Source organism: Crocuta crocuta, unplaced genomic scaffold (genome assembly GCF_008692635.1).
Source record: "Crocuta crocuta isolate KB4526 unplaced genomic scaffold, BGI_CrCroc_1.0 scaffold131, whole genome shotgun sequence".
Lineage (NCBI taxonomy): Eukaryota > Metazoa > Chordata > Mammalia > Carnivora > Hyaenidae > Crocuta > Crocuta crocuta.
This window is the reverse complement of record NW_027528977.1, coordinates 12,984,387-13,001,913: the sequence shown is the minus strand read 5'-3', so window position 1 is coordinate 13,001,913 and position 17,527 is coordinate 12,984,387. Positions and strand designations below refer to the sequence as shown.

General features: G+C 42.0%; 1 protein-coding gene across 1 annotated transcript in view; it reads left to right on the top strand.

Moving 5' to 3' along the window:
• Positions 1 to 645: 645 nt before the first annotated feature.
• The window catches only part of ATP6V0E1 (ATPase H+ transporting V0 subunit e1), a 30,786-nt gene continuing 13,904 nt past the window's right edge, over positions 646 to 17,527 (top strand). The window contains exons 1-2 of the mRNA XM_077757305.1: positions 646 to 822; positions 6,773 to 6,820. Of these exons, the coding sequence (XP_077613431.1) occupies positions 719 to 822; positions 6,773 to 6,820 (152 nt within the window). The 5' untranslated portion in view covers positions 646 to 718. The remainder of the gene's footprint in view (positions 823 to 6,772; positions 6,821 to 17,527) is intronic.

Here is a 17,527-nt window from a genome sequence, read left to right as displayed (position 1 = left end):
GTGTGAATTTTATGTATATTTTACCACAATTAAAAATAAACTTTAAAAAATAGGAAGAAAGGGATAGACTTTTTTCTCTAATTTAGTTATGGCTGACCTCACCCTTAACTAATAAGTTCAGTTGTACCAGGTGTTTATTGAGCACATTCTATATATAAGTACTCCTGAGGAGCAACCACCAGTTAAACAGTGCCTGTCCTCAAGGAGTTTGCCCTCTACCAGAGGGTTGGTTAAGATACTCGGCCACAAAAGAAAACACTAACAGAATGAAATAGATCTTGGAGAGGGCAGTGCTTGGACTGGAACTTAAGGGCAACAGAGTTTCTGCCTACTATGTTTTGGGGGAGCACTATGAACATAACTATGACCTAGTTTCCTAGATGATTGGTCAGGTCAAAAGCTTGGAATCATGTTTGAAGAGTCGGTACATATGTTAAAGATTATTGGTGCAACTTCCTATTTAATCCAAGAATCTATTCTGCCTCACGAAGACAGAAATCAGGAGGTAATTCGAGGTAAGGAAATTCGGCTATTGCAGGGAAACTGGTTCACGATAAAGTACATTGGATTTAGGGAGAGGCGGAGTCCGGCGCGCGGGTCACGTGGAGGCGCGGGAGGCGGGTCTGTGCGCACGCTGGTCACGCGGCCCGGTGTTGACACTTCCGGGTGGGACCAAAGTGAGGCGGCTGGGCAGGGGCTGGCAGGTTCCGCGGCAACCATGGCGTATAGCGGCCTCACGGTGCCTCTCATCGTGATGAGCGTGTTCTGGGGCTTCGTCGGCTTCTTGGTTCCCTGGTTCATCCCTAAGGGTCCCAACCGGGGGTAAGTGCGCCGGACCCTCCTTGGGAGGGACGCGCGGTGAGGGCCAGGCCGGGCGGGAGAGGGGGCGACCTGCAAGGGTCAGAGACCTTAGGGCGGCCCGGGCCTCCAGAGGCAGGCCCCGACCGCCTGCAGCCCCCCGACTTCTTACCGCAGCAGCTTCAGTGTTCCCGGGTCCGAGCTTGAGGAGGGTGACTTCCGACAGACCCTCCTTGGCAAGGGGTTTTAGGAAAATTTTTTCTCACCACGGGCCTGTCTGGGGAGGGCGCGTCGGAAATAGGTTTATATCGACTGAAGGAGAAGTTGGGGTTTGCCCCTAGACTTTTCACCCCTTTAGCCCTACCCTCCACCCAAGTGAGGCCTCGTTTGCCTAAACTTGAAAGGAAAGGATCAAATAAAACAGACATTGCGCTTTGTGGCTCACAAGTTGTCGCAGTTGCCCAGGGCAAGCTTGTGCAGCAACGTTGAGCCCAGGCCTTGCATCTAGTGGGCGCCAGGTAGTTGGGGCCTGATCGAAAGCGAGATTAATTACCGAAGAGCAGGAGGTATTGTTTAGAAACCCCTGCGTCATACCTTTTGGAGGGCGCCCCTGCGCTTGTATTTGAGTGTACCAAGTTCTTAGAATGATGGACTCAGACGGTTCTCCTAGACTTCTTTGTTAAATAGAGCTTTTTAATCTACTTTGTAAGTATGAGATAGAGCCTTATCTTCGTAGGAGCTTTGGAACACCCTCTTTCTGGTTCCTCTTTTGCCTCTTAGTCATCTTTTCTCGGCACAAAATCACGTGGAGTGAAACAGGCTGAAGACCGAGCTTGTCAGAAACAACATCTCTTGCTTTATTCTTTGAAACAAATTGGTGGCTTTACGGTGCTTTGCATGCATAGTAGGCATTCAGTAACTAACCATTGAGTGGAGAATTCTATTGCCTTTAGTAAAGGAGAGAAAGTGCTATTACTTCCTTAATATTTTGTGACCCAGACCCCGTTTGCTGTCTGGAATAAGCTTCTATTAGATTTGGTACTGATGTCCTGCTTGAAAGTAAGCCAATTTGTTAAAGAGTTAAAATGGTAGATGAATTTCTGTCATTTGGTAGTATTTCCCCTTCCCCCCTGCCCCCATAACATCAGTTACAGAGGGTCATCTCTCTAGCCTATGATAAATGGTGCAGAATGTCAGAGTTTTGGGGTCATTAAAACAATTTGTTTTAACCAACTTTAATTTCTTAGACTTTTTTCTTCTACTGGAGTTAGAGAACAACAAAGTGCTTCTTTGTTGTGTTTCTTTCTTCAATTATTTCATTACCCTACTTGTCTGCCTTTCCAGCCTAAATGCTCAAAAAAGTATTTATTCATGTGCTGGTAATAGTGACCACTCCTATCTCAAAGACCCACATTTGGGACTCACCCTGCCCAGCCTTGGGACTTCATGCCAGTGCTGTTAATCTAAGATAATGAAATGCTTCTTGTAGTACATTGGACTACTCAGTTTCCAGCCCCAGTGTCATGATTCAGGTTTGACCTGCTAGTGATCTGTTAGCTCGGCCTAATTCACAATCTCTTCCCCAATCCTTGTATTTCCTGCTCTTGCAGGAAGGATTGAGCCTTCTTGGAACACCAAGAGTCTCCTAGGAGTTACTGTATTATACTTTGAGAAACCCTGCTCCTAGCTGGATGATCCCTGTGACCTTGGGCAATTTAGTTAACTTTTCAGGGTTCCCATTTCCTTACTGTAAGATGAAAATATTAGTACTGAATTCATACTAGTTCCCCTTTATCTCCTGAGAGGCTCCGAATGGGTTTGTTTTTAGCATGTGAAGTTTGATTGCTTCAGGGACTAGGTGAAGTTTTAATCAGGAGAGCATTTCAGGTTTGAAGCATTTGAAAACATCTTTGTTAAGGAGATAAGTAAAGGTGTGTGACCAGGGAAGAAGAGAGACTTTGATGTTAGATCCTTTCCCCCGTAAGTCCCAAGCACATCAGAGTGCAGAAAAATCTCTAAAACCTAAAGCAAACCCCTTGTTCTCATTTTTTTTCTACACTGACAAAGGTCCAGATGAAACCAAGTTTGTGTTTGGAATCAGCTTTCCTGACCATTCATGATTTCCCTCTCTTTAGGAATCCACAGACGCTCTAAAAGCTTCAGGTTTTCCGTTGGCTCCTTTAGCAGTAAGTGTGGGGGAGAGGTTGGAGCTAGATCACAGGGAGTTCATTCCTCTCCAGTTTTTTCTAACATACAGAACATTTTCAAACATACAGAAAGGTAGAAAGAATAGAGAGAGTGCTGTATGCCAGCCACCACTTAGATATAAATGGTAACATTCAAATTTGCTTTATGTCTGTGAATATGTGTGAGTATGTGTGTATATACACACATATATAATTCTGTGCACTGTTTGAAAGTAAATTGCATTCATCATGATACTTCACCCCTAAGCACTTCAGCAGGCAACAACTCAGTACATATCTGGAGAGGATATTTTATGTATGTATGAATGTAATCTCTACCACCAGCATGGGGCTCGAACTCATGACCCTGAGATCAAAAGCTCCATGTTCTTCTGATTGAACTGGCCAGGCATCCCTGAAGATTGGGGGTACTTTCGCTATGAAACTATTAAGCAGGTAACATAGAAGAGACTCAGCTGTTTTTAGCTCCCTGAGATGGTCTTTGGGGAAGACAGAAGATACAAGGATTCCAGCTTGAGGCAGAGGGATGGAGGAAAATGAGCAAAAGCCTGGAATGGACAATAGCAAACGTGAGGTGTGTTGGGGGACAGTGAGGTGCCCTGCGTTTGGGAGTAAAAGGTTGCTGTGTGAAAGTGGAGAGGATGGGTGGAGAGAACTGATTACTGGTGAGGAGCTGGACTTGACAGTGTAGCTCTTCATTCATTTTTTTTTTTAAGTTTGCTTATTTATTTTGAGAGAGAGCACACTCGAGTGCGAGCAAGGGAGGGACACAGAGAGACGGAGAGAGAGAATCCCAGGCAGGCTCCTCGCCGTCCGGAAGGAGACAGATGTGGGGGCCTGATCTTACAAACCGTGAGATGGTGACCTGAGCCGAAACCAAGAGTCAGATGCTTAACTGACTGAGCCCCCCAGGCGCCCCTTCAAGCATTCTTATTATTTATGCAGCTGTCAAAGTTTTGTAGCACAAACTCCTATGCATACTTATTTACGTATTATAAGCATCTTGTGTAAGTTATTTTGAAGAATGTGCCTTCAAAATATATTTGGAGTCTGACTGTTCCTCACTACCTGTGCTACCAGCCTGGTCCATGGGCCTCCTGCAGCTCCCTTCCTGACTGGCCTCTCAGCGTTTTCCCTTTGCCTCTTCCTCCCCCCACCCCCCCCCACCCCCAGTTTTTTCCACTCTGTGGAGAGAGTCTCTTGGAATCTGAATCAGATTTTGTCAGTCCTGTCCTCAGATCCCTCCAAATAGCTTCCCTTTTCCTTTAGAGGCCACCAAGACGCTGCTCTTTGCCCTCCTGAGTGTCAGAAATTGCAGGACTGCAGCTGATCTATTTTGAAGGTGTTTCCAATTCTTGTCTATATTCTCCCCTTCCCTGACTTCCCTTCCTGCTAGGCTCCCATGGCTCTGCTCAGCCGCTGGGGCCTCTGTCCTCTTCTAACCCCTGGTACCCTAGAGCCTCTGCGTTCGCTATTCCCTCTGTCGGGAACATTCCCCCACCTCCTTCAGGACCCACTTGCCAGTCCTTCCCTCTTTAAAATTGCAGCCGGAGCAGGCGCCTGGGTGGCTCAGTCATTAAACATCGAATTTCGCCTCAGGTCGTGATCTCATGGCTTGTGAGTTCCAGCCCTGAGTCAGGCTCTCGGCTGGCAGCTCAGAGCCTGGAACCTGCTTTGGATTCTGTGCCTCCCTCGCTCTCTGCCCCTCCTCCACTCACGCTTGTTCGCTCCCTTTCTCCTTCAAAAATAAATAAACATTAAAAAAATTTTTTTTTAATTGCAACCACAGCCTCCAACCTCTGTATACCCTTATTCTCCTTTCTTGCTTTATTTTTCTCCATTAGCATTTACTGACCATTTGGCATACTAATAGTACATAAGTAAATAGTTTTTGGAGCACCGGGGTGGCATAATTCAGCTCAGTCATGATCTCAGGGTTCTTGGGTTCAAGCCCCATGTCAGGTTCTGTGCTGACAGCTCAGAGCCTGGAGCGTGTTTCAGATTCTGTGTCTCCCTTTTTCTCTCTGCCCGTCCCCTACTCATGCTCTCTATTGCTCTCAAAAATAAATAAACACACACAAAAATGGTTCGTTTATTGTTTATCTTATTTGTTTCCCCCCACCCCTCTGTTATGTAAAGTTTACCAGGACAGGGATTGTCATCCATTTTGTTTATTCCTCTTTCCCCAGAGCCTAGTACATACTGGACTCTCACTGAAAATCTGCTGAATGAATGAATGGATGTGCCAGTATTAACCACAGAAAGTACACATGCGCGCACACACAGCTTCTAAAGGATGAGTTGAAAATAAATAGGAATTCTAATATTTCCTTCTTATATTCTAGAAGATAGTCTTCCTTATCCTGTGGGGTGTGGAAACCCCCTTTTTGGAAAATGACTCCTATGGATGATGGGGAGTATTGAAAGGTGTTCAGCTGCAGAGTGATATGATGGAAAGAATATTTTAGAAAGATGAATCTGAGGTGAATGTGATAGGATGATAGGGAAGGAAGAAAGTTTTGAATCTGCTAGCATTTGGTGACTGAGGGTGAAGAGGAGGTGTGAGCACAAAGATGACATTTGTGGAGTGGGTTGGATGGGTGGAAATGACAGAGCTTCTTCTGGGGAATAGGGAATTGGGAAGAGGAGCTTATAGAAAGAGAAATGGGAAGAGGATATCATTAATTCAGTTTTTTAAATGTTGAGATTCCGCTGATCAGAGGTGCAGATTTAACTGTTTTTCAGACAGGAATGGAGATGGGGAGAAGTGAGCATTAGAAAGTTATATATTTACTTATTTAAAAAAATTTTTTTGAAGAATGATTTCTTTTTCATTGTGAACCCATGCAGTTNTTTTGTTTTTTGTAATCTCTATCCCCAACGTGGGGCTGGAACCCACAACCCTGAAATTAAGAGTCCCGTGTTCTTTTGATTGAGCCAGCCAGATGCCCCTAGAAAGTCATATATATATATTTTTTTTAATGTTTTTGAGGGGGATAGGGAGAGACAGAGTGCAAGCCGGAGAGGGGCAGAGAGAGAGGGAGATAAAGAATCTGAATCTGGCTCCAGACTCCTAGCTGTCAGCACAACCTCCATATGGGGCTTGAACTCACGAACTGTGAGATCATGACCCGAACTGAAGTTGGACACTTAACTGACTGAGCCACCCAGGCACCCCTAGAAAGTCATATTTTTAAAAGTGTAGTGTCATGGGTGGCTGGATGGCTCAAATGGTTAAGCATCCAACTCTTGATTTCCACCCTGGGCATGATCTCATTGTTCATGAGATCAAGGTCCACAGCACAGAGGCTGCTTGGGATTCTCTGTCTCTGTGTCTCTCTGTCTCTCCCCTGCTCATTGAGTTCTCTCTTTCTCTCTCTCTGTGAAAATAAATAATAAATGAATATTTTTAAAACAAGCCTGTAAAATAAAATACAAGTATAGTGTCATTTCTTTGAAAATTACCATAAACGAAGTTTCTTGGATATCAAAACTAATTGTCACTGCAGCCTTTTTGTGTTCAGTTTTAGATGGGTTTGGGATTAGCCATCTAAGCTCTGGCCTCAATACACATCCCTTTAAATACATATGTTAATTACTTAAACTTGTACCGAGTACAGTCTGTTGATGTTTGAACAGATTCAGATTGCTTTTTTGGTGCACAGTCCTTGCCAGTGTGAGAACTTGGGAAGGAGGCTTACACCATCCTGCAGTGTCTGCTTAGTTTGCCAGTTATCTAATGCTGTTTTGTTTTATTTTGTTTTTAGAGTTATCATCACCATGCTGGTAACCTGTTCAGTTTGCTGCTATCTCTTGTAAGTATATTTCTCTTGTGAGTAGCTTTTTCCCCAAGATAATAGGAAATTATTCTTGGTATTTATAATGTGTGTGATTGAGAAATAGATTCGTGGGGGCGCCTGGGTGGCTCAGTCAGTTGAGTGTCCAGCTTTGGCTCAGGTCATGATCTCAGGTTCGTGATTTGAGCCCCTTGTTATCTCTGTGCTGACAGCTTAGAGCCTGGAGCCACTTCAGATTCTGTGTCTCCCTCCCTCTTGGCCCCTCCCCCGCTCAGTCTTTCTCTCTTCTCTCCTTCAGAAATAAATATACATTAAAAAAAAAAGAAAAAAATTTGTGGAACATGATTATTGTGAAACTTTTACAGTTTTGCGTCACTGGAGCTTGTTCCTTATGTAACATCTAGAAATAATACCCAAGATAGAAAAGAACAGGCTTTTCTGCTGTTCAATACATTTACATAAGAACTGTACAGATGCTTTGTTCTTCTGGCAATACAAGTGTAAATTATTTGGCACAAATTTAAATCTTACAATTAGCCAGAAGTTGCCCTTGTACTACTTTATATTTTACTGTTGTAAAGATTTTAGGCATACTCACTTCATTTAAGTATCTCACCGTGAAGCCAGTAGCCATTCTTTATCATGATTTATTTGATGAACAGAAGTTGAGCGAGAACTGCGATCAAGAGAATTTTTTAACAATCATATACTGTATCAAAGTGTGATCATAATTAACACCACCTATTTGAAAGTTTACACAGTCTGTATAAATTGTTGCTTGAAAGCTATTTTAAGAGATATAAGTTAATTCCTCAGCATATATTTTTGGAATACTAATGAGGATTCTTAACCCTCATGAGTGTCAGCAACAGCAGACCTGTAATTGAACTACTGTAAAGAGGTTTCCAATTCTTGTCCACATTCTCCCCTTCCCTGAAGTATGTAATGAGTCAAGCTCCAGAAGAAAACTGAGCATTAATCAGTTTGTGGAAAGAATGACCATTTCAAACGTATTCAAAGACCTTATGGTTTCTTTTTTTTTTCATTGAGATCCATCCCATGTACCATAAAATTCATCCTTTTATGGACTTCTTTTTAGAGTTTGGGACCAAAGGTTCTCTCTTAAAGAGCGCTGTGTAGCTTCCGGTAACCTCTTTATATGGAAAATGTTAGTGTTGGCGCAACTGTGGTTTAGTGCCCACGGGAGGGAGGAACCGGCAGTTCTGGTCATGTGATGAAAGGCCTGGCTCTTTGTGACTCTGAATCTGTGAATTTCTTACATCCTAGGGATTTTGCACTAAGGCTTTACAAAGAGGTGTGTGGGGATAACCCGGTTATAGTTGTTGGCATAGACCAGAATCTGCCCCCGATGAAAAGTTATTACAATGAATTCTCTCTATGTGGCCATTCAGTCCCTTGTTTGAGTGCAACTTGAAGTGTGTAAAAGCCGGATCATAACGCACATTAGAAGTTTTGCTAAATGACTATGGTGTTTGACTGCCTCAATGCTAGGGCTTAAATGATGAGACTTTCTACAGTTGTCTTGTTTAGTCTGTATTTTTCTTGTTAAAAAGGTAAATGGCTTTGGGGCGCCTGGGTAGCTTAGTTGGTTGAACATGCGACTTTTGATTTTGGCTCAGGTCATGGTCTCACCATTGTGAGCTGGAGCCACACATCAGGCTCTGTGCTGAGTGTGGGGCCTGCTCGAGATCCTCTCTCCCTCTTCCCCTCTCCCCTGCTGTGCTCGCTCGCTCTCAAATAAAAAAAAAACTTTAAAGGTAAAAGACTTTTTTAGGTGATATAGTTCAGCTTCCAGGATGGAAGAATGGAAAATTCTTAAACCAGCTGTGTTTAGCTTTAAAGAGTGAAGAAGTACACACGTCATCAAGAATTTCTCATTTTTGTAAGGGTGATTGAGCTTCAGTCTGTAGCACTGAATCCCCTATCGAAATCTCAACAAGGGAGCCGTTTTTCAGTCCAGGAGTCAACGAGTGGTCAGAAGGCCTTTGTTTTTATTCCTTTGAAGATCTCTGCGGCCTGAGCAGCAAGGTTGGTGGTAGGGTTTTAAAAATGAGAAAATTACTGTACAGGAGAATGACTGGGGAGTAAGAAGATGGGGCAGAAATGTTTTATGACTTTCTGGTCCTCCGTTGTGTGTGAAATTTGCTTAATTTTCATGTAATACTTTCTTTTTTTAATGTTTATTTTTAAGAGAGAGAGCGAGTATAAGTAGGAGAGGGGCCAAGGAAGGTGGGGGGCAGAGGATCTGAAGTGGACTCTGTGCTGATAGCAGAGAGCCCTCTGCGGGGCTCGAACTCTGAGCCAAAGTTGAACGCTTAACCAACTGAGCCACCCAGGCGCCTCTCATGTTTTCTTCAAAACAAACAATAAACCTTTCCAATCAGTTCCATGCCTCTTATTTTCATTTTCAGGTGTAAAATGAATGACTGGATTTGAAATTATACATCTTTTGAGTCTTAGTGACTCAGTTGAGAAATAGCTGTGAGCTTTTACCTCTTGCTGTCTAGATTTTTTTCCTTTGTCCCAAACATATGGGTGACTTCTCTGTTGACAGTGGATTAGTTCTGTCATCAGTGTATTAAATATAGCAGACAGCGTCCTGATGTTAAATGTTGCTGGAGGCCATTGTATGAGGTAATGAGGTGTGTAGTGTAGACTTTATGAAATTGGTTTTTTTCTTTTGTTTCTTTGAAACCTGATCATATATCCTATTTAGTTAAATATCTGCCTGGAACATGGGTGAATGACTTGAATTCAAATCCCAAATACTTGATTCCACAAAGGGACAAGATTCTGTAATAAATTTGAAATTTAAAGAAAACTTCACTGTTTGGCATCAGNCCTCTTGAAATAAAACCCCCCCCCCCGCCCCCCAAACTGCATCTCCTAAGAAGAGTCGCATTTTGAAATATGTCCAGGGACTTCTACATTGCTTTCGGTGTATGGCAGTTTTTTTCTCTTTCCAGTTTGTTCTGGTTTAAGGTTGGATTCATGGGGTGTGACTTGTTTGAGCTCTGAAAAATCAGGATCTCTGCCAGTACAACCAGTCTGTGTTAATAGTTCAGCAGAGGAATGTCTCAATGTTATACATCTGGTTCTCTCTTTGAGCCACAAGGTCACTTTTGTTCCTTAAGCACACAGTCCTGTTAATTACTGTTCCATACTTTGCTTTGGTCTTAGGTTAGTTTTTAATATTGAATTGTGGATGTAGCTTACCCAGAATTACAAAACTTAACGCCTTGAGGGTAAATTAGAAATTCAGGATCATATTATGAAGATACAGTTGCTTCTTGGAAAACATGCTGTATCTTTAGTGCTTGACTAATTGTGCCTCTACCTGCAGAGGGATACACAAAAAGAAATATTGACGAAGAGGCAGGAGTCCCTGGTTCTTCCAGGATGAATAGTATGTGACCTGATTATGTGGTAGTATGGTTAAGAGTTTTATTTTTTTATTATTTATTTTTAATGTTTGTTTATTTTTGAGAGAGAGAGAGACCGAGCATGAGCATGGGATGGGCAGAGAGAAAAGGAGACACCGACTCCAAGCAGGCTCCAGGCTCTGAGCTGTCAGCCCATGGGCTCAAACCCATGAGATGATGACCCGAGCTGAAGTCAGACACTTAACCAACAGAGCCACCCAGGTGCCCCTGGGATTTAGGTTTTATATTAAGGGACTAGGAGATCTCTTTTAGGTTTTTAATAAAGGAGTGGTTTGCTGGGATGATCTTTCTGGCCGCTCTGTGGTGAATAGATTGCTGGGAGGCCAGCACGGAAGTGGAGACACCAAGGTTTTTGTATTCATTTGAGTACAAGATCTTTGTGGTTTGGCCTGAGATGGCGGCAAAGATGAAGAGAGATGCACAGAGTCGAGAGGTGATTTGGGAGTAGAATTTATTCGTCCTAGCGATGGATTGGATGTGGGAGGAATCAGGGTTGTCTCCCAGGTTTCTGGGTTGGTGGAGACATGAGGTGCGATGAATGTCAGATCAAACCTTCAGTCAAGGACATGCTAAGATGGGGAAGCCTGTGAAGGTTCTGAGAGATGTCAAATGGGAAATGGTACAAAGAAAGGACTTTGAGGCAGTGAGGCTGCATGTAATTGCCTAAGGCAGTGGCCCTCTGTTGGGGCTACTGGCTTCCAGTAGGTAGAGGCCAGGGATGCTGCTCAGCCTCCTACACCACACAGGACAGACACTCCCTCCCCTTCTCCCCAACAATGACTTAATGTGACCCCAAATTATCCACATGTGCTGAGGTAGAAACACCCTGCTGTAAAAGAAGAGATGAGAGATACAGTCTAAGCTGAGGAATGCCAGCATTCAGACGTTGTGTCGATGAGGAGGGGCCGAAAAAGGGCCACCTTAAGCCTCTTCTGTTGGATAAGGGGAAGTGACAGGAATGTATGAAGGGATGAGAGTGTAGTAAAGCCGGCAGGCATGCATTCCAAAGGAGAAGTCAGGTTTTCACAAGAGCAGGACAGAATTGTCTGGAGGCAGCCCAGGGGAGCAAAGAACTTACCCCATTGCCAAAGCCTGGGTTATCTGGTATAAGAATAACTTCTGCTTGAGAGAGCCTCAGAGTGGAGCAATGGGAAGTGAAATGTGTGAATGATGGATCATTGACCAAGTTACAGAGAACACAGTGGAAGGGTTTTGAAGACAGGGAAGAGTAGATGTTGGGTCAAGTGGGGAGATGAGCAGAGCAGTCTGAGAATGGAATTGGGTCATAATAGGTGGTCCTGGGAGGTTTGGAGGGGGCACATTTTGGCAAAGATTGAGAAGCACAAAGATATGACACCTGTTAAACTGAAGTCTTATAGTTCCTGTTACTGGGTTAGGATTTGGACCTGAAGGATTCCATAATAGGTCGGTGCTTGGAGACGCTTTAGCAGTTAGGCATGACTGCTCCCAAAGGTCCTCGGCACTCCAACAGTGGAATCAGCCTTTTTTTTTTTTTTTTTTTTGAGAGAGAGAAAGACAGAGCGAGATCAGGGGGAGGGTAGAGAGTGACAGAGACACCAAATCTGAAGCAGGCTTCAGGCTCCGAGCTGTCAGCACAGAGCCCAAATCAGGGCTCGAACCCACAAATCGGGAGATTGTGACCTGAGCTGAAGTGGGATACTTAACTGACTGAGCCACCCAGGCGCCCCAGGCTTTTCTTTTTTTTTTTAAATTGTTGTTTTCATGGTATGGATACTCCATTGTTGCTGCATCATTGGAAGGTAAGATGTTCCTTTCTCCATTAAACTGCCTTGGCATCTTTGTTCAAAATGATTAGACCTTGTATGTGTGAGCCTACTTGCAGATGGTCTGTTGGTTGATTTTTTGTCTAGCCTTATCACAATATCACATTCTCTTGAATATTTAGTTTTATATTAAAATCAAAACATTGAAGCCCTTCATATTTTTAAAGATTATTTGGCTATTTTAAAATAGCCATATAGATTTGAGAATAATCTAGTCAGTTTCTACCCTAAAAAAGCCTGTTGATTTTAGTTGGCATTGTGTTTAATTTGTAGATCAATTTGGAGAGAACTGACATTTAAACAATACCAAGTCTTCTGATCTTTAACATGATATACTTTTTTATTTACTTAGATTTTCTTTTATTTATTTCCTTACTTCTCCTGAATTTGGGTTTAATTTGCTCTTTTTCTAACTTCTTAATTTACATCCAAGTTAGTTAGCATATAGTGCAACAGTGATTTCAGTGGATTCCAGTGATTCATCCCCTATGTATAACACCCAGTGCTCGTCCCAGCAAGGGTCCTCCTTAATGCCCCTCACCCATTTAGTCCATCCCACCACCCACAACCCCTCCTGCGACCCTCAGTTTGTACTCTGTATTTAAGAGTCTCTTATGTTTTGTCCCCCTCCCTGTCCTTATATTATCTTTGCTTCTCTTCCCTTATATTCATCTGTTTTGTATCTTAAATTCTACCTATGAGTAAAGTCATGATGTTTGTCTCTCTGACTAATTTCACTTAACATCATACCCTCTAGTTCCATCCACATTGTTGCAAATGGCAAGGTTTCAGTCTTTTGGATTGCCCAGTAATATTCCATCGTGTGTGTGTGTGTGTGTATACGTGTATACACGCACACATACATATACCACTTATCCATTCATCTGTCAATGGACTTTTGGGCTCTTTCCATACTTTGGCTATTGTTGATAGCGCTTAGTGGAAACGTAAATGATTTAAACCTTTGTTCTTTTTAAAATGTAAGCAATTAATTCAGCAGAATTCCCTCTAAGCATTACTTTAGCCACAGCCTACAAATTATGATGACACTGTATTTTCTATTAATTTTTAAATATTTGCCATTTTTCTAGATGTCTTATCAGGAGATACACTCTGGGGTTGCCTGGGTGGCTCAGTGCATTAAGCGTCTGACTTCGTCTCAGGTCATGATCTCACGGTTAGTGGGTACGAGCCCTGCATTGGGCTCTGTGCTGACAGCTTAGAGCTTGGAGCCTGCTTCAGATCTGTCTTCCTCTTTCTTTGCCCCTCCCCTACTCATTCATTTTTTTTCCTCTCTCAAAAATAAATAAACATTAAAAAAACAAAATAAAAAAAATCTCTATAAGAGTCCAATCTTTTGCAGTTGGGGTTTGTTTTATGACCTAGCATAATAGTTTATCATTATAATCATTTCCTGTACACTTCAAAAGTGTTTATCTTGAAGTTAGGTGTGGTGTGTTTTATTAACGTCAGGTCAGGGCAGTTCAAATCTTCTGCATCTTTATTGAGTTTTTTTGTCACTCTTATTACTGAAAGAGGGTGTAAAGTCATAAGCTATTGTGGATTTTTCTGTTTCTCTTTTTAATTCTTTCCACTTTTGTCTTACATATTTTGAAGCTTTGTTATTAGGAGCATACACATTTATGATTATGTCTTCCCAATGAATTGACATTTTTATCTTTATAAGGTACCTGTTTTTATCGTTGGTTATACTTCATGACTTGATTTTTGCTTTTACTGATATTGATAGTCAATCTGCCTTTCTTGTGCTTGTTGTATCTGTCTTTATATTTAGAAAGTGCCTTTTTCAGACAGCATATAATTCAGTCTTATTTTTTAATCCATTCTGACTGCCTTTGCCTTTTAAAGTTCCTTATTTTTGTAGACTTGAGTTTGTTTTTTTATTTTTTTAAACATTTTTAATGTTTATTTATTTTTGAGAGAGAGACAGTGTGAGCAAAGGAAGGACAGAGAGAGAAGGAGACACAAAATTCAAAGCAGGCTCCAAGATCTGAGCTGTCAGCACAGAGCCTGACATGGGGCTCGAACTCATCAGCTGCACAATCCCCATCTGAGCTGAAGTCAGATGTTTAACCAACTGAGCCACCCAGCCCCCCTTTGAGTTTCTTTTTTTAAAAAGTTTATTTTTAAAGAGAAAGCATGAGTTGGGGGAGGGGTAGAGAGAGGGTGAGAGAGAATCCCAAGCAGGCTCTGCACTGTCGATACAGAACCTGATACAGGGCTGGAACTCACAAACCACAAGATCATGACCCAAGCCAAAGTCAGACACTCAGTTGACTGAGCCACCCAGGCGCCCCTGTAGATTTGAGTTTTTATCTGATATCCCTTCACTCTGAGGAACTTGTAGTATTTGTTGTAGCACAGGTATGCTGATGACATATTTACTAATCTTTCATTTACCTGAAAATGTCTTTATTTCATGTTCATTTTTTTGAAGGATAGTTTTTCTAGATATAGAATTCTGAATTGACAGGATTTTTCTTTTCTCTTAGCTGACTTTAAAGATGCTTTTCTATGGTCTTCTGGCCTCCATTGCTTCTGCTGAGAACTCAGCTATAATTTAAATAATTATCCCTCTTTATACATTCTTTTTCCTTTGGATGTTATCAAGATTTTCTCTTTATCTTTGGTTTTCAGCAGGTTAAGTATGATGTATGTAGGTGTAGTTTTCTTTGAATTTATTCTGATTGGAGTTTGCTAAGCTCTATGAATCTGTAAGGTAATGTCTTCCATCAAATTTGAGAAATTTTCAGCCTATATTTCTTCTATTTTTTTCTGCTGTATTCTTTTTCTCCTGACACTCCAGTTGCACCTATGTTTGACCGTTTGATGTTTTTTTCCCCAATGTTTTGTCTCTTATATCTTTAGATTGGATAGTTTCCGTGGATCTGTCTTTAGGTTCACTGACTCTTTCTTCTGCTATCTCTAATCTTCTGGTAAGCCCATCCAAAGAGTTTTGGTTTGTATATTACATTTTTTAGTTCTAGAATTTCCATTTGGTTCTTTTTATGGTTCTAATTTATTTTCTTGCATTCCCAATCTGTTCATTCTTCATAGCCAGTTTTTCTTTTAAGTCCTTAAGTATATTTATAATAGGTGCTGTAAAGTCATTGTCTTTTAACTACAACATCTGTATCATTTTGGAATCAGCTTCTGTAGATCCCTTTGTTCTTGACTGTTGATTACATTTCTTGTGTTTTTGCATGACTGTTTTCTACTAAATACTGGATATTGTAGATGGCAGAGACTCTGGATTCTGCTTTGTTTCTCTGAGAAAGATTAAATTTTGTTGTAAAAAAACAGTTAAATTATTAATTGATCACCTTAAACTTGTGGAAGGTTGGTTTTATACTTTGTTGGGGCAGATCTATGTCAGTTTGGCCCTTAGATTAGAATGAATTCTCCATTAGAGTGTGGCCCTCCTCATTCTGGAATTTCAGTGGAAAATCTGAGTGTTTACCAAGCTCTTCTAACCTCAGACTCTGAACCCTCTCCCTCCTGTGATAGGCAGCAGCTGAAATTTCTCCCAACATCCTTTCAGACTTCCAGGTGTTTTCCACAGTACTTTTCCAGGAACATACACGGTTCGAGGATCAGCTAAGGGGTTAAGGGAAATTTACACACAGACTTTGGGACTCCCCTTTTTGGCCCCTCCTTTTTGAGATTTCCTTCTTTAATTTCCAGCTATCCTGTCAGCTCTGAACTTCATTTTCCAATACCCCACGCCAGTAAGACTGCAGTATTTCTTGAGCTTCAGTTGTCTTGCCCCACACGTGAACTGGACAATGTTCTCAGGAGGAATGCTCTATAAAGTTACTGGTGTGGCATCCTTCATAGGAGGATTAAATCCCCTTCAGGTTCTCCCTGTGTTTGGACATTCTCTAGTGCCATCCAATAGTTATTTTTCCAACTCTATTCAGGGTTTATAATCACTTTCTATAGGATTAGTATGATAGGAGCTACTCTGCTTTACCAGAGCAGAATTTCACCAGCCGACGTTTTTATTTTCAGGTATTCTATTTTTCTTTTATGTAGGTGTTTGTTTTGCTGCTTTTACAAGTTTTGCTTTTCGTTCCTCCCTCCCTCTCTTCCCCATTTCTCCCTGCGCATATTCAGGCTTCTTTCTTGAAACACAGTAGACTGTTGATAGTCCACATCTGATCATGCCTGTACATGATATCCTTCCAGGTCTGCATCAGCTCTTTGCTTTGGTCCCTCTCACTGATGGTGCCGTATGCATTTAATATAGTTGACTGCCATCTATCCGTTTCCCGTATAATTCCATGTGTGTGAAGTCTTTGAGGCACCTACTATGAGAGTGGGCTTCTGCAGAAAGGATTTACACTCTGCTGAGTGCCAAGGGCCATTATCACTGTGGGATCAAATTGAATAAAAGTCTTCGTGTGTGTGTGTGTGTGTGTGTGTGTGTGTGTGTGTGTTTGAACCATACGGTACGATTTTGAGTTACAAACCTTCATTATGGCTCATTTTCAGTGGCAGTTTTTCGCCTTCCTTCTTGATGGTTTTATTTGAGACCACTGATTTTCCTAGCATTCTTCTTCGGGAGTTCTGTCTGCTATATCCTTACCTTGAGACAGAGCCCTTTAGCACCTCAGCATTTTTGGGAGGTAGGTGTGTGAAACATGTATTAGATTCTCTACCTTAAGTGGGCCCTGGGCTTTGTCTACTGTTTCCCATGTCCTGGGAGGTGTGAAAATAAAAGCCCAAGTTCATCTGGTTTAGTCTGTGCCCTCAAGGTGTGGAAAGCAGCCTGTAATCACTTCATTTTCCTCTCTGGGTACTTGCCTTCACTCAGGTTTTTTGGTCTGAGAACTGCTTACATGTGTATCATGGATACATTATAAATAGTGGGATATAGGGGCACTTGGGTGGCCCAGTCAGTTGAGCGTCTGACTTCGGCTCAGGTCATCATCTCATGGTTCATGGTTTGAGCCCTGTGTCAGGCTCTGTGCTGACAGCGTGGAGCCTGGAGCCTGCTTCAGATTCTGTGTCTCATTCTCTCTCTGCCCTCCCCCCTCCGCTTGTGCTCTTGTCTCTTTCTGTCTCTCAAAAATAAATAAATGTAAAAAAAAAAAAACCATTAAAAAATAGTTGGATATCTTGACTGTTTATAGTGGGAGCAAAATCTAGGCACCTGGCCCAGCAAATTATCGTCTGCTATATGAAAAAGCATATTTATAATTACTCTGACTATATAATCTTTTCCTTTATAATTTGGAAGATAAAGAGATTGTTACAGACTTTGAACTGGATGTCCAGGTATAGAAAGTATGGAGAAAAGAAACAATGTTTCAGGTGTAGAGTTGGCACAAATAGGGCATATTCCTATGGTAGTGAAGAGACCCTAGTAGAGAGAGCTTTGGGATAAGGTTAGTGGAAATAAGGTTATGCCTTCTCATCTGGAGCTTGGGCCC